The sequence below is a fragment of the Larimichthys crocea genome, unplaced genomic scaffold (assembly GCF_000972845.2).
Source record: "Larimichthys crocea isolate SSNF unplaced genomic scaffold, L_crocea_2.0 scaffold97, whole genome shotgun sequence".
NCBI lineage: Eukaryota > Metazoa > Chordata > Actinopteri > Sciaenidae > Larimichthys > Larimichthys crocea.
Window position 1 is genome coordinate 2,583,899 of NW_020861315.1, and position 22,102 is coordinate 2,606,000.

General features: G+C 42.1%; 1 protein-coding gene across 1 annotated transcript; it reads right to left on the bottom strand.

The window, feature by feature from the left end:
- Nucleotides 1–8,136: 8,136 nt before the first annotated feature.
- On the bottom strand, nucleotides 8,137–12,221 carry elf3 (E74-like factor 3 (ets domain transcription factor, epithelial-specific)). The gene is made up of 9 exons (XM_010755800.3): nucleotides 12,041–12,221; nucleotides 11,703–11,863; nucleotides 10,993–11,226; nucleotides 10,643–10,750; nucleotides 10,408–10,554; nucleotides 10,232–10,318; nucleotides 9,643–9,762; nucleotides 9,247–9,442; nucleotides 8,137–8,661 (listed from the first exon to the last, which is right to left on the bottom strand). The coding sequence occupies exons 2-9, from the start codon at nucleotides 11,854–11,856 to the stop codon at nucleotides 8,550–8,552; spliced, it is 1,158 nt and encodes a 385-aa protein (XP_010754102.1). The 5' UTR covers nucleotides 11,857–11,863; nucleotides 12,041–12,221; the 3' UTR covers nucleotides 8,137–8,549.
- Nucleotides 12,222–22,102: the final 9,881 nt, after the last annotated feature.

The window sequence follows — 22,102 nt, forward strand, 5'->3', positions numbered from 1 at the left end:
TTAGGTGGCTTGTTATCATTCCTAATAACGCCTAAGGATATCGTTATCACTCTCCACTTGTGGGTCCTCCAATTAACAAGTTGGCATCATCCATGGATGTTTTTCCTCTATTGCAGCGTGTTATCAACCTTAGTGAGAGGGAATGGATACAGGGATACAGCAACAACCACACATACTATAATGGCTAAAAACATAGAAATAGAAATCATAAGGGACAGAAACCCTTTCCCTTGGTTTTTTCATTCTTTGCTTCGGCTGCTGGATGTTGTCTTTCTTCTCTTCTATTGGTTTGGCACACCAGTGTAGGAGAGGAGCGCTTATTTCCTCCTCCCCTTCCAGCTCTTCTTTCTTCGGGCCCCAGGTAGCCCTGGTGCCCTGATCACCACCCTGGGGATTATTCTGCCCCTGTGGTGGGATCTTTTCTAAGCCAGCCGGCTCATGCTCTAGCTTGAAGATCCTTTTGGACCTCAGTTAGGGAACGTTGTGGTTCTCAGCCACGGCACACTGGCTCCATGGAACCAGGTCTCGCCTTTCCCTTCAGACGCCAGGCGTGGGAGGTCCTCTCGTGACCTGGAATGGCCCTTCCAGCGCGTTCGGACACTTTCGTTTGATGACTCTTAACAAAACCCACTCTGCTTCTGGAGGTCTGTCTTCGTGGCACTCTCCTCTGGGCCTTACACTGCTTGGAAAATCTGACACCCAGCCCTGTGTTCATGGAAGTAACTTTAGAGGTTAGATTTTGATCATCACTTCCCATCAGGGTAACTTAGAATATGGTCCCGGAAGCCCTCCCCGTCTGGAGTTCATGTGGGGTGAACCCAGTGCTCTGATTGACTGAGCTCCTAATAGACATAAGAGCCAGAGGAAACGCTCCACCCAATTATTTGTCTGTGCACAGATTTTTGCCAATTTGCTTTTTACTGTTGATTCATTCGTTCCACTTTTCCTTGTGGCTGTGGTGTATAGACGCTCCAAAAGAGTGTTTAACCCCAACATTACTCTACCATGCTGGAGTCCTGGTTTTTGAATGTGTCCCATTATGGATCTGATTTTCAGGAACCATGCCGTGGATTACTGATTAACAAAACTTATTACGACTTACCCTCTTCCTTCTTGGTGGAGCATCTCTGGCCACCTGTATATGACATCCACACACATCAACACAATACCTGTACCTCTAACTGAGTCTATCATATCCGTAGTAATCTATAATAATTTCTCTCCCTGGCTTGTTCTCTAAGGGGTACCTACCTGTCTGGTCTGACAGTTGGTCTGCGTTGAATTTTGTGCATTGTTCACATGTTTTGATTAAGTACTGGGCCATATCTTTCAGAGAAGGATGCCACCAATTTTGAGGTTTCTCATCATTTGGCCGCTCCCACATGTCCCACTCCATGTGCCTCCTCCAGAACTGTCTTACGCAGCCCCGGGGGTAAAATGGACGGCCATCTGGTCCTCTCCAGAGGCCTTCTGTCTCTGTGGCCCCTTGGCTTTCCCAAGGTTTTTTTCCTGTTGAGAAGAGAATTGGAATAACCTGCGCCTCTTTTGCTCTTGATCGCTGCATTGTTACCTCTTGCCACTTTAGTATTACCGTGTCGTGTCCCTTGCACTTTAGACTGCTACTCTCTCAGAGGTGCATGCTTCCGCCCCATTCTTTCATCTCAGTCTTGTTTAGGGTTTGTTGGTTTCGTCAAAAACCTCCTCATCCATTGTCCTAGTTCTACGTGACGCTCCTGCTGCATAGGCTGAGTCTGTATATAGTTACTTCCTGGCCCTGTCCTAGTTCAATGCCTCTTTACTGCCACTACCTCTGCTCTCTGTGCTGATTGCTGTCCTTTCAGTCTTTCTGCCTTTTGTATCACTATTCTCCGCCTATCTTCCACTACCGCATAAGCGCTTTCACCTTCCTGTTCATGTCTAAAACAACAACCATCTTTATACAAATCTCTCGCTCCGTCTTCGTGTGGCCTGCAAATCTGTTCTCACCTTTTCTTCCTTCAATACCTTCTCTGCCATTCATGTGGCTCTTCTGTCCCTATTTGATCGCCATATTATTCCTTCGTGTGTGAACAAAATATTTGGCCTTCTAATACTTTGCTAAGTCCTCTTGTCTCAGTGTTGTAGTGTAAATGCCTGTGAGTTCACATATGCCACTACACTGTGTGTGTGTTAAAATGTGTAGCTGGTGTCCCATTACCATATGCGCTTTTTTGTATTATTGCTATCCCTGCTGCTGTTGGTGCCTAGTGGTGCCTTCTCTCCATGTATTCCAGCATAACACTTATGTACATCGTATTACTCTATCTCCCCCTTTTCTCTGGAACAGATGCCATTAACACAAATTTCTCGTTCCAGAGACATCTAGTAGAAGGGTAGATAGTCGGTGTAGCTAACTCAGCGCCGTCGCAATGATTGTTTAAGTGAATAAACGCTGCTTCCAGCCTCCTGAGTCCACTCCAAATTTGGGTCAGGTTACGCATACCCTGTTGTCTACAAGGTCTCTTAGTGGTTGTGTCAGTCCGAGTGTAGTTGGCTACATATACGGCTGTATTCCTGTCACTAAAAAGGAGAGCATGTCTTTACCTTTAATGGCTTAGGGTGATAGAATAGTTGATCGGTGTTCTGGGACATGCTGACCCCCTTTTGTGATATCATACGCCCTAGGAATGAGACCCTTTCTGGCTACCTGAAGTTTGTCTTGCTTACCTTGAAACCTTTTTGCCATAGTGTTGTAAACGAACGTGTCGCTTGATACAAGAGGCTGCTGTAGGTGCGGCTACCGAGTGACATCTACATATGTACTCGTTTTATCTCGGGAAAGGACAGTCACTCAGTGCTTCTTTGAGTACTCTTAATAGGCCAGGAAAAGTGCAACCCTTGTGGCAGCCGGTGTATCCGCAACTGGTACCTTTAGGTGAATGAAAACATCTCTGCATTCTTCTGCTAGGGGAAGACAAAGAAGCTTAGCCAAATCTATACAAGTAAACCAACTCTGGAGGGGTCCAGGTTTGCTAAAGCACATATGTTCGGTACCGGTACCGGTACAGTGGTGTGGTCAAAATGTTTTAATTGCCATAAGGTCATGTGCCATGCGGTATTTACCTGTCCCTTTCTTCTCCACAGGGGGATGGTGTGTTTCCGGCTGACTGAGAGGGTTCTAACACACCTTCTCAATTATCCTTCTATTGTTCCTGGATCCTGTCTCGCCTGTGGTTTGTGGGATATTGAGTACCCACAATGGTGTATCAGTATTAACTGAAATGTGATAGGTGCGCAATCTGTAGCCCTACATCTGTGGGACCTTGTGCCCACAGATGTCAGGTAATTTTCAATCATTCTTGGTTCAGGTAGTGGTCTGTCTTTCTCCCTACCATGGTGCCTTGGTGAGTGTGCTCGTGTTCCATGACAGCAGAATTTGATGCGTTTTGTTATTACTATTTTGATTGTTTTAGCCAAGCACGAGTACTTTTACTTTTTTTGTTTTTGTTATTGTTTCGTGTGTTGAATGTTAAACTTAAAATTTTGCAAGACTGTACATGCTGAACTCTGAAACAGCATTCCCAAATGCATCATATGGTTAATATTTGACACAAAGAACTTGAGTCTTAGAGAAAATTGGTTTAATTGATCCTGGAAGGATTTAAGACACTGTTTTAGTCAGCAGTTAAGTTGTACTGTGGCATGTTGTGGAGATGCATAAAAAAAAGACAATGGTAAAGATCCAGTGTCAGTTCTGTTGCACCCACGTGTTTAATAAAAATTGTTAACTTTTTTGCATGTTCTTAATGTATGTTAGTTGATCTTTGGTAATTGAATTCAAAATATAGCTTACACTAACTGAAAAGAACACTAAAACAAGATTTACATTAGTATAACAAGCAAAAGCTATATTAGTTCATCCAACAAGATTTACATTAGTATAACAAACAAAAGCTATATTAGTTCATCCAACAAGATTTACATTAGTATAACAGGCAAAAGCTACATTAGTTCATCCAACACGATTGAATTGTGTTGGACTAACCTAATTTACTTAAATCAGACTAACACAGTCTCAAAATTTCTGCGGGAATTTTCTAGTACTGAATATGCTGAGCAGTGTCAGTAATAATGTATGGGGGCGACGGGGCCAGAGTCAGGCACACTCAAAATTTCTTCAGAAATTTTCTAGTATTCTGTAAACTACTCAACAGTGTCAATGATGTATGGGGGAGAGTCACGGGCCAGAGTCACGCACACTCAAAATTTCTTTAGAAATTTTCTAGTTTCTTCATCTAAGCCGTGAACCTGCCTTTTAGATCCCATGCAGGCTGCTCAAGGATGTTTTACCTCTAGTTAGCCCTTCTGAATTGAATACGATTAATCTGTCTTTATTATCAGGATATGTACCACAGTCCTTTAAAGTAGCTGTAATTAAACCCCTTCTTAAAAAGCCCACTCTAGATCCAGAGGTTTTAGCAAGTTTTATATCAATATCAAACCTTCCCTTCCTTTATAAGATACTCGAGAAAGCTGTAGCTAATCAGCTGTGCGACTTTCTCCATAACAACAGTTCATTTGAGGATTTTCAGTCAAGATTTAGAGTGCATCATAGCACAGAGACTACGCTAGTCAAAGTTATGTTGAGGCAATCTTAATTCACCTCCCCGAATTGGTTGATGCAAGATGAGCACTCAGAAGACGTGGATCCGTTCAAAGTATTTATTCCAGTTATAACAACAGCTGTTGGAGATCCTACCACAGAACATACATCTGTTACAGCCAAACGCCAAGTAAGATCTGAGGAGTCCTTCCTGCTCCCTGTTCTTATACTCCCCCACACCTGTTTATCAACATCACTTCTTGCCTTACCTTATATGGTTATATGTCCCTATAGTCTTTAACTGCTGTAAATACTATTTTCCCTTTTAAGGGCGCAATCCTTTTGCTCTATCTTGTGCAAACCTTTTTATGACACTCCTAAAATAGCCCTATAGTCAGCACTGACTGTTTTTTCTGCTGAGTTGTAAACTCCATACATCTGTTCCATGCATTCACTTCATTATACATTCTTTAAACATTGTATTCACTTGAATAGTTAGTGTGTTTGTACTGTACATCTATATCCACAGTTACAAATGACCTTCTAATAGCATCAGACAAAGGACTCATCTCTGTACTTTTCCTGTTAGATCTTAAGGCCACATTTGACACCAATGACCATCAAATTCTTTTACAGAAACTGGAACATCAAATTGGCATCAAAGTAACCGCTCTCAGTTAACTAATCTCCAGGCCTGCCTTAGGGATATAAAAAGTTGGGTGGCCTACAATTTTCTGATGTTAAATTCAGACAAAACTGAAGTTCTTGTAATTGGACCCAAACACCTCAGAAACCCTCAGGATTTGTCCTTTAACGTCCACATAAAACACATTTCAAGGACTGCATTCTTCTACTTACGTAACGTTACCAAAATCAGACCAAGCGGATTCAGAAAAACTAGTCCATGCATTTGTTACTTCTCGGCTGGACTATTGTAACTCTCTGTTATCAGACTGCTTCAATAAGTCTCTTAGGACTTTCAGAATGCTGCTGCATGTGTTCTGACAGGAACCAAGATCAGAGATTACAGCTATCCCATTTTGGTTTCCTTGCATTGGCTACCTGTTAAATCTAGAATAGAATTTAAAATTCTTCTCCTTACATACAAAGCTCTTCATGGTCAGGCTCCATCATATCCAAAAGTAGATTGGGAGCCAGAGGTTTCAGCTATGAAGCTCTTCTTCTGTGGAACAAACTACCATTTTGGGTTCGGGAGGCAGACACGGTCAACACTTTTAAGAGTAGACTTAAGACTTTGCTTTTTGATGGAGCTTATAGTTAGGGTTGGCTCAGGTCATCCCTTAGTTGTGCTGCTTTAGGACTAAACTGCCAGGGGGGCTCTCCCTCCCTCCCTCCCTCCCTCTCTCTCCCTCTCTCTCCCTCTCTCCCTCTGTTTCCCTCTCTCTCCCTCTACCACCACCTGTAAACATACATGTCTCATTAATGCATGTTACTAACTAAACTTCTTTCCTGGAGTTTCTGTGCTCTCTCTCCAGCAGGTTCTCATGGATCGTGGCTGCTGCTGTGGTCCTGCACGACGTCCACTACATATATTATTACTGTTATTATTGTTATCATATCTCCATTACAGTTTATAGTTAATTAATGACTTGCTGCTGCTGTGCATCTGTACATATGTGTCTCTCTATCTCTTTCACAGGCTCCACTGCTACTGTAATCATTTTATCATTCATTGTAATTCATTGTCATTTTATCATTCATTGTAATTGTACAATATGTTTATGTTGATTTGTTCTGTACACATGACATCTATTGCACATCTGTCCGTCCAGGGAGAGGGATCCCTCTTCTGTGGCTCTTCCTGATGTTTCTTCCACCCTTTTCCCTGTTAAAAGGGTTTTTTTGTGGGCAAGTTTTTCCTCAATCGAACCAATGGTCTAAGGACAGAGGGTGTCACTCCCTGTACAGATTGTAAAGCCCTCAGAGGCAAAATGTGTTTTGTGAGTTTTAAAATGAGTTTTGATTTAAATTTGATATGAAATCCTCCCTGTTTAACATTACTATTTGTATTGGCTTAAAAAAGATTGGTCGATTCTAAGTTAGTAGAGGGCCTATCTTGCTTTATGTACTCATCTTTATTTGTATTAGAAAATAATCCAACAGCCACAGATGAACAGATGATCAGACGATCCTATAAAGCAGGACACCATTGGAGCAAAGATACAGATTTTCTGAAAAATTAAAACGATGAAAGGATTTTGACTCAGAGCCACGGCGTTGTCAAGATAATAGCAAATATGCAAACTTAACCATCACAATGCTATCTTGAGGTCTTTGAGAATCATTTCATGTGCTTGACTAATGGGTGGAATTTGCTTCCCACCTGTCATTTCTTTTGGGTAACTTTTGGTCTCATGGCTTTGCTTCCTTCTGCAAAAAGGGGGAAAACAAACAATAGGGCTCCAGTAATAATTATAATAGTAGTTATCAGATTATCTCAGAATATGGACAGTATTGCCAGTGTTTCATGTTTCAAAAACAGTGTACTAGTGGAATAGAAACTAGTTCAGAGGGAGAGTAGGACTTATTTATTAAGCATTTAATGAATGTTGAATACAAAATTAGCCCACAAATGTTACTCACTTGTGCCACTAAAGAATGCTGTCTATAAGATGATTTAATTTTGCATTATGTATTATAACATTTTAGAGATTGAGAACAACATAAAGGTAAATGGCAGAAATTTACCTTCTTACTTCTGCAAAACTGACAACATACTGTATTCCATTTGTTTTCCTACAGTCATATTAAGCAAATCATGATTTTAGTGACCATGAAAGGTATTTACTGTCTTTGAAAGTACTCAACTCAAAGCACTAACTTTAACTAAGTTAAGGGAAAAATTTAGTATTGATTTAGTATTGAAAAAAAGCCACTGTCCATTGTTTTCCATCTCTACTTTTTTCAGTCTAATAAATGAAAAAATGCAATATATAAGGTTTACTTAAGTCTCACTCAGAGATGGAAGGCTGCTGGCCACAAATGTTGGATCTTTTTATTACAAATGACTTCCTGTAATTTGAGATAGACTAAATGCTGACCAGAATGAAGAGTTTTGTTTTAGAGGAACACTGCACAAAAGAGATTGTTGATAATTGTATCATCTGAGTTTAACATGCACAATTGGTATATAATATAATGGTTCCCGATATACCAATAAAATCCCAGAGTGCTGCTATAAAAAATCAAACAATGGAATTAATTTAGAGATATCATAAATTGTATGATGTTTATTACACAGACATATACATTTGTCAAGCCAAGGTGGATGGCAGCAAAGTGGATTATTACATTAACATTAAAACAAACAATAAAGCATGCAACTAATTTTGTTTTCCCCATGTTATGGTCATATATAAGATATGATATAGTTACTTAAACTACTTTATTGAAACATTCTGTGAACAGAATTTATAATAAGTGGTACCAATAGACATGCAGTACACATTGTTGCTGTAATAATTAAGTAGCATCACCTGTATTTGTCTCTTTTTTCACTTGTGGTCCTACATTCATATCCACAACTGATTTAACATTTACATGAAAAAAAAATATATATATATGATATGTCTAGTGCCACAATACAGTCATGGCATAATGCCCATATACAACATAAACAAAATCCATAGTGACAGAGGATGAGTTAGTCCAAATCAGTAAAGGAACTAAAACAAACATCAGAGGGTACAAAACATAGTAGAGATTATGAAGTGATGACAATCAAAAAAACAAAACAGGCACATCATTGATACTGGTTCATAAAACCTACTAGAGCCAAAAACACTGGCTTACATTTTCTGCAACACCTTCCTTCTATGAGGAAGTTAGTGTCTTAAACATCTGGGGCAGCAAGGTTTTTTTCCAGACAAGCCACACAGGTATTTCTAGTTCCTGAACAACTGCCCTGATTGGCTTCTTGGTTTCTACCCACTCTCTGACTAATGCCTCACATGCCCATGGCCATCTCTTCAATCTTCCACCCGCTGGAGTTCTTACCGAATTTGTATACAAGTCTACGGCCATCGACTCGCTCCAGGATCTCTCTCTTATAGTAATACCTAATGAAGGAAGAGAGTTAGTTACTTCAGGTTTGAGACACAAAGTATGTACTCCCTTCATCACCTGATATTTTAACACACCCTGACTAATTTAAAGCACTTGTTACTGAATAATAATAATAAAATTGGTCTTCTTTTTCAATGATACTATTCTTTCACTGTAACTTGACCATAGTTAAAGGAGCACTTCTTTGACACCAAATATCAAATACATGTGATTTATTAGACATATGATGTCAAAGTCTACCTATTAGTTATAGGGAGTATTTCTTAGGAGTTTTTCTTTCTTAGAAGTCTCATCTGCCTTCATCAGGCTTATCTTGGCCTGGAGGCTGGGAATGTGGCATTTAAAAGCCTAAATTACTGTAAAAACCATTTAAAGATAGCCAAATAAGGTGAGGCTACAGTGTCTGGGATGGTTGTCTATGTTGGAATATCTTATTAATAAAGAAGTGAACACATGTGACTGCTTTGTGTTTTTGGCCTAGCCACATTGTCAGTGTCTTGAATTTCTGAGCCACTTCTCTACACATGCTAAAATAATACAAATCAAACACCTCCCCATTAGCAGCCACATGAACTCACCTCATGGCACGGCTGAGTTTCTCATACGTCATGCTGCTGTTTTTCTTCTTCTGACCCCACATTTGAGCCACAGCCTCAGACTTTAGAAACTTAAAGACACCTTCGCGGCGGTCCTCCCACTTCATCAAGCCCTGGTTTCTCTCTGGGTGGATGAGAATGTCCCTGATGAACTCCCATAGGTGAGTGCCACGAGGTGCTGCAAACAGTGTGGGCAAAATAAGTGTAAATGGATGTAAGCAATTAAAAATATGCATTCTCAGTCTGATAAAAATGCAAAGTAGAATCTGTAAAAACAAAACAAAAAAAAACTTAGCAGTGTTCATGTACAGATGCCTTTTGACTAGTGTTTTACATGAAGAATTATAGAGTAGGCTGATTCTCCAAACATGTCCTAACCGTGTTTGTTTTTCTTTGAACTGGAATAAATGCTGCTGCTGTGCTCTCTGCTGAGTTTAGGAGGTCGCCCCCGTGGTCGCTTCAGTTGAGACTCTCCTTTCTCTGTTTTGATGTGCACCTCTGTCAACAAAATTAATTGTCAGACATTTACTTAAGCTCACTGTCACTGTGGAATACTGAACCTTACAAACAATGACTGTGTAATGTAAGGGTTTTTATGTGTGCTGGTTAGATCATTCTTTCTGACAAGAAAACAGCTGAATGGAGACAGGTAACTTTCTTAAATCACACTTATACTGAATTCCACACTTCATAACAACTTCACCAAACTAGCCAATCAGAAGCTAGGACTTGGTAAACATGGGAGAACCAGAGAAGCAGATTGAACATAATATCATAACTATTTTAAAGCTGTAAATATTTAAACATGTAAATATGTATATAATAAATGTGTAACATAGATATGTAAATAGTTAACTGTGTAAATGTTTTAAAAGGTCATTTTAGTAAATTAACTTAAATATAAGTTATATTAACTTCTGAACCTAAAACTCTCAAATATATGAATTCACTATATATGCTTACTTACTTGAAATTAAGGGGTAGGAAAACTCTGGGTCAGATTCACCACTGCCAGACTCTGGTGAGCCAAGGTTTGAGAATCCAAACATGCCACCTGAATACATGAGAGACGTTATGATATACAGAATTGTTGGAAATCTGAGCTGCAAAATAGCTGAGCAAACATGAGGATGAAGTACTAACTGTTGGAGGAGGAGCTGTACTCGCTCTCTGACTGATTATCAGACAGGTACTCAGTGTCTCCCAAAGGTGTCATGGGCTCCATGGCCAGACTGGCCAGGTCATAATCATCTTTGTAGCCAAACTCTCTCTTGCTGACAGCATCTTCAGCTGTTGGTAGTGAGTGCTAATGTTAGCCTTATCATTTCCATACAGTGTTATGTTACTATGTAAAATCTCTATATAACACAATATATACCATGGCCAATTCTAATGGTGCTGAGCAAAGGGAAGTTGAGATTATCTAGAAAGTTGTCCAGGAGCTGGCAAGTCTCATTCAGCTCTGGTCCTGACAGGCTCTGAAGATCTGGGAAGCAAAAAGTAACGAGAATGAAAAATTTATTGACTGTAATTTCTAGGGTTTTATATTAACATATAACTGGTAAATTTGATTTATTGATGAAAATGTATCATTTAATTATGTCATAATACATGAATGTCTAGACTATGAATGAATGACTAGAGACCAGCACTTGAATAACTCAAACTACATATATTTCTATGAAATTATGTAAATCATTTTACACATATATATAAATATAGTTTTACCATATTTAGACTTGTGTTCTTGCAGACTCTGATGGAGGTGTAGGCCAAGCTGCGGGCCAAAGACCCCAATCATCTGGTCCCGGTTCATTTGACAGAGGGCGGGGCCGTCCATGGCACAGCAGGCTAGACTTAGGGTGCTGGCATCAAACTTGGTGCTCTCTACGTGATCGCTGATCCACTCCAGAACATTTTCTGCTGTCCAGCAATGAGGGCTAATCTGCCGGTACCACTGACCTGCGAAAAAATAGCAAGAAATATTTGATATTCTTTATAGGATGGGATGCTGCCTCTGTGCACTAGCTGCACTGGTCAGCATTGAACACAGAGATGTATAAACTGTATATTTTGTCAATTTGTCAACATTTGCTTCTTAAATTTTATGTATATCAACACTTTGTCTTTAAAGTCAGACAAACAAAGGCAGAGCTGTTTCATGTGGTGGCTGCATTTTTCTGTTTGACTATTATGTTGAGTTAAACATTGGCTGCCTAGTAAATGATTGAGCCAACAGTGACTGAAATGAGGTCAAAGCAAAGTTCAGATAGCTTATGGTCCCATTGGCTGAAGTCTGAAAATAAAGCCTCATGTTTACTACAAAATTAGTCTTGATCTGAAACTGCTGAAGTCGACAACTATAATGATTGACAGTCCAGTGGACTAAGCTATTTTTTTTCCAAAAATTAGTATTATGCAGTAGTTGTTCCTCTTACTGCTTATGTTGGAGCTGCACCCTGGATTGCTGATCTGCTGGGTGTTGATGCTGGGCAGCACACTGGGTTGCTGCGGCAGGACATCAGGGACAACAGTATGATACATGGTGAGGTTGGCACAAGTCAAGACACTACTGAGGCACATTGATGACATGGAGACACTGAAAAAGATAGAAGAAGATTCTTTTTACTAACCAGTAAAAAAAAATGAAGAGCAGCTAAAAAGAGGTTATATCTAATGAAAATATTTGTTTCTCTGGCATTGTAACCTAATCAAATCTGTACCTCTTCTTAACATGACCACTCTAACATTTAAATATTTACCAAATGTCTTTTACCTGATTCCAGCACAAAAGAAAAGAAAAAATATCCAAGATACTCCACAATATGAGCGTGTGTTGTATAATTTTCACTATTTGACTGCTCTCTGTCTGTTCTCTGTAAATATCATTTATAATATCTGTCTCTGTGGCAAATATGCACCTGCTGCTGCATTTAAGCATTGAACCCTAACCCTGTGGAGCTTTTATATTCATATAAAGGAGTGGGGGAAGAACTCAGGTGAGTTCAGGGGAATTCCATTTCACACTGGCCACACCTCCATCCCTCCTCCTCCACTTTCCTGAGAACTTGATCAACAAAACAAACCTGCCCTGCTTTTTTCTCTAATCTTTTTCTCTCTCTTTCACACCATCAGTTAGGGTAAGATTATATTTGTATTTGTAGACTGGGTTAGCTTGTATAACTTTGCTTTGTCTTATTGGATTAATTTAACTGAAAATTAGTTAGGATTAGGATCTTTACTCAGTATATACATACATACATACATACATACATACATACATACATACATACATACATACATACATACATACATACATACATACATACTGTACATAACAGTAGTTTGTCATACTGGTATTTTAATTTTACTGATTGTAAATGTTGGAATATCAGTTGTCATTTTTGTAGACTGGAATCCATAAACCAATCTCTGTACCTTCCTAGCCAAAGACAGACATAAACAAAACTATACAACTATTTCTATTTCTTTCTTATTATGAATAAGTATGAATTATTGAACTGTTGTGCTCTGTCATATTTTCATGACACTGTGACCTTTCACTCCCACGCGGAAGGGTGGTGATGACAATTTCTAAAAATAGCCACACACAGTCTGTGACAGCAAACAGCCGACTATGTGGCAGACAGTTAAACAACTTTCAATTTTCACTATCAAACTGTTTTTTATTCCACATAACTCAGTTTGTCCTGATATATAACCAACCTTCTGTCCTTCTGATAATACAGAAACTTGCCACTCTCTCTATGCAACAGGGTATAAAGAGGTCTGCTGGGTGTCATGTTGCACAGAGAGAGTGGCAAGTTTCAGTAATGCAGGAAGTTGTAAACCTTAATGGCTTGATGTGGCTCAATGCTGGTACCTAGTGGCTGTTGCTCAACTGCCAACATTACTACACATTCTACTGCTGCTACCACAAACAATGTAAATGGTCAATTTGTTTATGATGCTTTTCTAGTCTTCCAACCACAAAGGCACTTTACACTACATGTCACATTCACCCATTCACACATACATTTAACACAGGGGCATTATCATGTTGAAACAAAAAGATATTCATTCCTGTTATCCTTTTCACTAAGATTAAGACTAAGACTGACTAAAACATTATTGACTAAGATTCATATTCATTAAAATATTAAAATTTAAGGTGGATTTACCTTTTGTGTTTACATATTTATGTAGGGGGGGATCCACAGATGATATAGGGGTGATATATTTATTTTCAAACAGATACAGCTATTTCAGTAGTATGCACTGACTTAAGTAAAGGTTGTATCTGTGTAGCTCCTCTGCGGTTCATCAGGAGGAAGGTGAATAAGTTGGTGTGGGCAGATGGTGATGTCGACATGCATTTTTCGTGTAATCCCATTCAGCATAGCACTTTGGAATGTGTTTCAGCCAATGATGTGTGGCAAATCTGCACATGTTTTCTCCCAAATTTCACAACATCACTCACACCCTGTTTCCACAACATGTTGAAGGAAAGGCTTAGCATGGAATGCAGTTCAGCAGGTTTCTCCTTTTTGACAACACACCAGCTTTCATGGCCTGGGGACTAACAGGTAATAAATTCCATCATTTGTCAGCTGTCATTACTCCTCTACACCTGAAATGTTACTAAATGGTGGGGTTTTCCACAGGTACTATTTTTGTGCATTAATTCTGTGTTAGTCATAACTGTCATGTAAATTCAAATATCAAATCAAAGCCCAGCCATGTCTGGTTGTAGGAGTCATTGTTAAACTTTGTCTATACAATACAAAACAGATGATAAAAATAGCATTAGCAGCAATGTGTTGGTCAAAGCCTTTTTCTCTCAACACATGACATGCAGCAAGAGTACGGCGGCCGGGATGCGAACAGGGGTCTCATGGTTTAAAATACAATAGATAGCAGAATACTTAACCATTCAACTGTCATAACACTGCTATGCTACTGTGAACTTAACCATTCAACTGTCATAACACTGCTATGCTACTGTGAGTATTTATAGTATATAAAATATATCCCGCTAATATAAAAATAGAAAAAATCTAAACTATGATAACTTTTTTGGATTAATTAAGATTAATTATACATAAATAAGTTAGCGTCTTAAATAGGTGATGATTCAAATAGCTGGCTAATTGTTATGGTTCCGTTTATTATGTCTTGGTTGTTGTGCTTTTTCTGTTTATGCTCTTTCTGTTTCTCCCTCCCATTTCTGTTTTCTTGCAGAGCTTGTGTGAGGCAGGGGGTGTGGCTGGCTTCTCCCCTTGGCACTAGAGGCACATCTGTATTCACTCAGCCCATTTCCTCCACCTCATAAGCCTGGCCTTTACTCCTGCCCTTTGTCAGATTATTCCATGCTCTCCCTCTTCATGCCACTCACCTGCGTTCCAGCCCCTGAAGAACTCCTCCTGCCAGCCTGCTCCCTGCCTCACCAGTCTGCCTGGCTTAGTTTCTTTTGTTTTTTGGAATTAAAGTATTTTTCGTTTTCACTCACTAATGTGTGTGTGTGTGTGTGTGTGTGTGTGTGTGTGTGTGAGTCTCTGCTCCGGGGTCCATATCTCTGAGAACCTAACACTAATATGGTAAATTGGTGTATTTTAAGAGAGAAGCAGTTTTACAAACAGACCATATACCCTTCAGAGCACTCAAAAAGGGCAAAGGAACACACCCAAGATTGGTCAACACTCTAGCTGTCTCCCTGGTGAATTGTGATTGGCTGGTGAAACACACTATTTTAAGCGCAAGGAGGGACATCATTCAGTCTGAGCAGACACCTCAACCTGAGAGGACGTGCTGTTTTGAGTGAGAGCACATTAGATTTGAGAGTGCAGACTTTCGATCTGAGCATGTAGACTTTAGATCTGAGAGCGCATAGGACATATTTGAGTGCGAGCGAAATGTTTATATCCAAGTAGAAATGTGAGCACAAGCATGTGATTTTTGAGTTCAAGCACACATTTTGAAAAAAAGCAGCAGAAATCCGTGAGCACAAGGAGAATAAATCTGAGCACAAGAAGGAGAAATCATGTTCTCAAACTGAAAATCTACACCCTTGAATAAAGATACTTTTTATACTTTAGACTCTTCCATATTCACCTTTCAAAAATTATGTTTGATGACTACAGACACTGAATGCAAATAGCAAACAAATTCAAACATATCAGCCTGCCGCTGCAGTTTGTCGTTTTCATTGGATAGAGTTAGAGTCAGAGCTTAGCAACCTAATTTTGCAGACAGTCACTCACACCAGTCAAAATAATTTTCAAATGGGCTCAAGACATCTCTAGTTATTACACCAAATGTCGAACATATCATGCCACAGTGCAATATAAAAATGTGTAAACACACAATGGTCAGCTACGAGCTACCACTATTTACTGCGTATGACCTGGATACTGCAACTTTGCATACAAGACATACTACATAGCAGCGACCAACCCTTCGACTGTAATCACACCAAGAATTTTTGGGGTTCTGAGTCTAACACAAAGCATTTCAGTTGATAATTTTTCCCAAATCAGAATGCTCTCCTTGTGCTGTATTAGAACTTCACCTGCTGTTTTAGGTTAAGTTACATGACGTCGTGCAGGCAACAAGCTCTAACTATAGTTTTCAAGAACCAGTACACCTTCCATATGTCACCAAAGTAAACAGTATGTTTTTCCATACCATCCTGTCGAATAGGATAATTCTGTGATGCCTCACAAGATGGCCTGGGGTCTGTGTTATATTGTAAAAAAAACAGACATGGTCATGGTGAAGAATGCAAAGGAGGAATGTGGATGCTGATGGCAGATCCAGATTACCACTCAACATCAGGTTGACTGGTAATCTGGGTAAAGCAGGACATCATCAGGGCTGCAGTGCTACAAATAGAGATCTCCTTCTATGATATCTCTGTAGATATAGCAGAGTGCAATCAGCCTAGTGCAAGATGATGGAAAGTCTCTCTCACAAGAGGACATTAAAGTGACCCAGGAGCAAGATGCTGCGATCAGTTGTTTCCTACAATACAAAGGCAACAACTATTACACAAAACAAAAGATTGTGCCCTGAAAGCTTAACAACTTGTGTCAGAATATAGTTGAGACAGTGATAAGAATGAAAAAAACCTGTAAACTTTGTAATACATGCCTGTTGAAGAGGAAACAGTTAAGCCAGAGCCCCACTGACTTCTATCACCACTACCTAGCCCCTAGAGTAAAAAGAGTACTGATATGCTGTTTTTCAGATTAAACCACAATACTCTGCAGACAACAGAAACAAGAATGTCATTTCAAAATACTTAATATTGCACACTTATCAACTGTAATATAATTAAGATGTTTAGTACAGTAGATTTATGAGTTGCAAAATCAATTAACCCAAACAGTGTTGGTGGAAAGCTATAACATATTCACATCAGAATCATCACATCTAGCTAAGTAGTGTGTACAAACACAAAAAAATATTCCATTTCTGCATTATCAGCATTTACCACCATGTTGCTAAAACCATAAAGTTTTGGTGAGTCTGCGCTAGAGAGGAGCTATGTTGTTGGCTAGATATAGTCGGGCTCGCTTTGACGCACAGCATGGGCTCCGGAACCAGTTTCCTTAAGAAGGGTTGGACACTCTACCACTCTGGAGTTGCCCCCGACGAGAGGCGCAGAGCAGGGGTGGGAATGCTTGTTTCCCCCCGGCTCAGCGCCTGTACATTGAAGTTCACCCCGGTGGACGAGAGGGTAGCCTCCCTTCGCCTTCGGGTGGGGGGATGGGTCCTGACTGTCGTCTGTGCCCATGCACCGAACGGCAGTTCGGAGTACCCACCCTTTTTGGAGTCTTTAGAAAGGGTGCTGAAGAGCGCTCCCTCTGGAGACTTTCTCGTCCTCCTGGGGGACTTCAATGCTCACGTGGGCAGCGACAGTGAGACCTGGAGGGGCGTGATTGGGAGGAACGCCCCCCCCCCGATTTTGAACCCGAGCGGTGTTCTGTTATTGGACTTCTGTGCTTATCATGGATTGTCCATAATGAACACCATGTTCAAACATAAAGGTGTCCATATATGCACTTGGCACCAGGACGCCCTTGGCCGCAGTTCGATGATCGACTGTGTGGTCGTGTTGTCGGACATGCAGCCACATGTTTTGTACACTTGGGTGAAGAGAGGGGCGGAGCTGTCAACAGATCACTACCTGGTGGTGAGTTGGCTCTGATGGTGGGAGAGGATGAAAGTCAGACCTGGCAGGCCCAAACGTTCTGTACAGGTTTGCTGCGAACATCTGGCGGTGAGGGATGCCGTCAAGCTGAAGAAGGAGTCCTATAGAACCTTTTTGGCCTGTGGGACTCCTGAAGCAGCTGACGGGTACCGACGTGCCAAGCGGAGCGCGGCCTCGGCGGTTGTGGAGGCAAAAACTCGGGCGTGGGCGGAGTTCGGTGAGGCCATGGAGAACGACTTTCGAGCAGCTTCGAGGAGGTTCTGGACCACCATCCGGCGGCTCAGGCGGGGGAAGCAGTGCACTGTCAACACTGTGTCCAGTGGGGGAAGGGTGCTGCTGACCTCGACTGGGGACGTTTTGGGTCGGTGCAGGGAATACTTTGAAGACCTCCTCAATCCCACCAGCACGTCTTCCACTGAGGAGGCAGAGTCTGGGGACCCTGTGGTGGTCTCGCCTATCTCTGGGGCTGAGACTGCCGAGGTAGTCAAAAAGCTCCTCGGTGCCAAGGCCCCGGGGGTGGATGAAATCCGCCCGGAGTTCCTTAAGGCGCTGGATGTTGTGGGGCTGTCTTGGTTGACACGTCTCTGCAACATCGCATGGACATCGGGGGAAGTGCCTATGGACTGGCAGACCAGGGTGGTGGTTCCCCTCTTCAAAAAGGGAGTGTTCGCAGAGTGTGAAGTGGCTGGGATGAGAATCAGCACCTCCAAATCCAAGGCCATGGTCAAATCAAATCAAATCAAATCAATTTTATTTGTATAGCCCAAAGTCACAAAGTACATTTGCCTCGGAGGGCTTTACAATCTGTACAGGGAGTGACACCCTCTGTCCTTAGACCCTCGGTTCGAGTGAGGAAAAACTTGCCCACAAAAAACCCTTTTAACAGGGAAAAAATGTGGAAGAAACCTCAGAAAGAGCCACAGAGGAGGGATCCCTCTCCCAGGACGGACAGACATGCAATGGATGTCACGTGTACAGGACAAATCAACACAAACATATTGTACAATTACAATGACTGACAAAATGACAATGAATCACAATGAATGATAAAATGACCACAGTAGCAAAAGAATTGTTGAAACTGAGTACATCAAAAATTTTTATTAATGTAACATTTTTTGACTTACAGAAGCAATCTTGATTAAGTATGCTTTACTTGTAATCTTAAGTGGCACTAACTTATTTTGGTAAGTTTAACAAACCTTATCTGATAAGTACATGCTACTAGTTATTTTGTTTTCACAATAAAAATAAATACAAGTGTAACTTGAATGTTCTTAATTGCAAAACTGAGTTTTTCACTTTACACTTACTTACATTTTTCAATTCAAAATAAGCTCTATACTAATTCCACTACAACCAAAATCTTGCTTAGTTTAACTCAAAGTAAGATATTAGGGAACTTCAATTATTTTTTAAAACTGATTACATCAATTGTTTTAAATAGCTTTAACTAAGAAATTCTATGCAGTACACATACAGTCAAAAACACATTAACAAGATCAGATGCAACTCAGTTTTATTGAGTAAACATACAACAACAAACAATTGTTTTCTAAAATTTTACAATTCTATGTGCTAAATACCTGAAATAGTGCAATTGAGGTCAAGTTGGGTTTTTGTTTTGTCTCGTCATTTCCTGTTTTATTTTGAAAGATAACTCTCCTCTCATTTCAGGTCACTTGCCCTTCCTCATGTGTCACCAGTCTGATTGTCTTCCCTGCCCTGATCATTTCCACCTGTTCCCCATTACCCTGTGTATAAATTGTCTGCGTCTCCCTTTGTCCTGTGCCAAAGTGTTTCGTCTCTCGTAGCATTCACCTAAGCCTTATTTTCATAGCCCACAGTCCTAGCATCATAGCTCTAGTGTTCTTTTGTTTTCCTTCCTCGAAAGAGTGATTTTTTTGTTGTAACTTTGTAGTCTACCCCTTTTGTTTCCTTGTGTATAGCTTAGTGTTTTTCAGCCTCGTTGGAGCGCCTTAAGTTTAAGTTTCATAGCCTTTTGTTTTTCCTCGTTGAGAGTGATTTTGAGTTTGTTAATCTTAAATAGAGTAGCTTAGAGTTTTTTCCTCCTTTGGAGTGATTTTCTGTTTACCCTAGTTTAGGCCTTTTTTTCATAGCCTCACTCAGTTGAGGATATTGTTGATCTGAATAAAACAGCTCTCCGCCAAACTCTGCATCTGAGTCCTCTCCTTGAGTCCCGGCCTGACAGTACACTTCGGCCAGCATGGACTCAAAAGAGGCTGGCCAGTGGGCGGCTACGCTACGGGCTCAGGAAGCCCGCATCGCCCATCAGGAGGAGCTTCAGACGGCGATGGCATCGCATTTCGGTGAGCTCTCCTCCCAGGTTAGAGACCTGGTGCACCTCCTTCGGCAGACCACCCAGCCACCTGCGGCGCCGGAGTCTCCAGTCCCAGGGCGCAGGGGTGGGAATCAAGCTGGCACCCCCGGAGTGTTTCTCTGGGGAACCAGGACAATGCAAGGCCTTCCTCATTGGGCTTGGGCCACCGCGAAGTGGGCTCGTGACTCTCCACTTTGTTTCTCCCTCACTGACTTTAAAGCTGCCCTCACGAAGACGTTTGACCCAGTGTCTACGGTCCGAGAGAAGGCCAGGGAGCTGAGCAGTCTGACATAGGGCAGAGACTCGGTGTGTGACTACGCCATCCGCTTTCGCACCCTGGCGGCGGAGAGCGGGTGGAATAACACCGCCCTGTACGACGTTTTCCTGAAAGGGCTGGCGGCTCACATCCAGGAGCTACTGTTGCCACTGGACCTGCTTGCAGACCTGGACTCTCTCATCGCGCTCGCCATCCGGACAGACAACCGGGTTTCGCGAGCTCCGGCAACCACGGAGCGGTTCGACACCGGAGAGGACTCCACGCTTCACAGCCCCGGACAGGCAGGCTCTCTGTTATTCGCCGCCAGAGCACGGCTTTCCCTCTTCGACCGCCAGGGAGGAGGAGCCCATGCAGCTTGGCAGGGCGAGGCTGACACCGGAGGAGCGACAACGACGCCAGCAGGAGGGCAGCTGCTTTTACTGCGGCAAAACTAATCACCTCGTCGCCGCCTGTCCGGCCAGAAAGCCCCGGGAGGTGAGTCAACCTCCAGCCACAGCCCTCATTCCACGCCGCCTGACGCCAGTTAAGGTAATGCACCACGCCACTACCACCGCACTAGGAGCTCTCATAGACTCAGGGGCAGATGAAAGCATGATGGACTGGAGGTTAGCCTAGAAGATGGGCCTCAGGGCTGAACTTTTGGCCAAGCCCATCCATGCCAGAGCACTACACGGACAGGAACTTTTCACCATCACACACATCACAGAGCCTCTCAAACTCTGCATCAATAAACACATAGAACACATAAGTTTTTACTTATTCAAGTCTCCGGCACATACTCTGATTCTGGGACATCCATGGCTCCTCAGTCACAACCCACACATTGATTGGGAAACGGGATCCATCATGGGGTGGGGAAAGGATTGTGTGACTCACTGCATAACCACACCGTCTCTGAGCGATGAAGGCGCAATGAATAATTTTGTGACTGTTAACCCCAAAGCAGACTCTGAATACCCAGACCTGAGTGCCGTGCCGCCCTGCTATCATCACCTCAAGGAGGTCTTCAGCAAGTCCAAAGCCATGTCTCTCCCTCCACATAGGCCATACGATTGTGCAATTGACTTAATCCCCGGTTCAAGCCTGCCCAAGAGCCGTCTGTACTCCATTTCGGGGCCGGAAAGAGAAGCCATGAAGGAGTACATTCAGACCTCCCTGAAGGCAGGGCTCATCCGTCCCTCCTCTTCTCCAGCCGGCGCAGGCTTCTTTTTTGTAGGGAAGAAGGATGGGTCGTTAAGGTCGTGCATAGACTATAGCCCGCTTAATGACATCACTATTAAGAACCGATATCCTCTACCACTCATGTCATCTATGTTTGACCAAATCCAGCAAGCCAAGGAATTCACAAAATTAGACCTGCCTACCACCTGGTAAGAATCAGAGAGGGAGATGAGTGGAAAACAGGGTTTAACACACCTACTGGCCACTACGAATACCTGGTGATGCCATTCGGGCTCACTAATGCCCCAGCAGTTTTCCAGGCCATGATTAATGATGTCCTTAGGGACTTTTTAGATCATTTCGTGTATGTTTACCTAGACGACATACTCATCTACTCCCCTGACCTAGACACACACAAGGCCCACGTGGCAAAAGTACTCAAGAGACTCTTAGACCACAAGCTGTTTGTCAAAGCAGAGAAGAGTGAGTTTCATGCCGACACCATCTCTTTCCTGGGCTTCATTGTAGCCCCTGGAAGGGTGCAGATGGATCCGGCTAAAGTGAGCGCTGTGGCCGAATGGCCCACACCTGATAGCCGCAAAAAGGTCCAGCAGTTCCTTGGTTTTGCTAACTTTTATAGGCGGTTTATCATAAACTTCAGCGCAACAGCAGCCCCGCTCCATGCACTCACCTCCACCAAGGTGCCCTTACACTGGTCTACAGAGGCAGAGTCCGCCTTCCAGAACCTCAAGCACCGCTTCACCACGGCCCCCATCCTCACCATGCCCGATCCTCAGCGGCAGTTTGTGGTGGAGGTGGACGCCTCCAATGAGGGAATCGGAGCTGT

Bases quoted from the DNA above. Each gene is read 5' to 3' on its own strand.
- elf3 (XM_010755800.3), bottom strand. From the start codon at position 11,856: ATGTCATCAATGTGCCTCAGTAGTGTCTTGACTTGTGCCAACCTCACC. The intron at 10,751-10,992 runs GTAAAACTATAT...TTTGCTTCCCAG, and splicing joins AGAACACAAGTCTAAATATG to ATCTTCAGAGCCTGTCAGGA. The intron at 10,555-10,642 runs GTATATATTGTG...CACTACCAACAG, and splicing joins CACCATTAGAATTGGCCATG to CTGAAGATGCTGTCAGCAAG.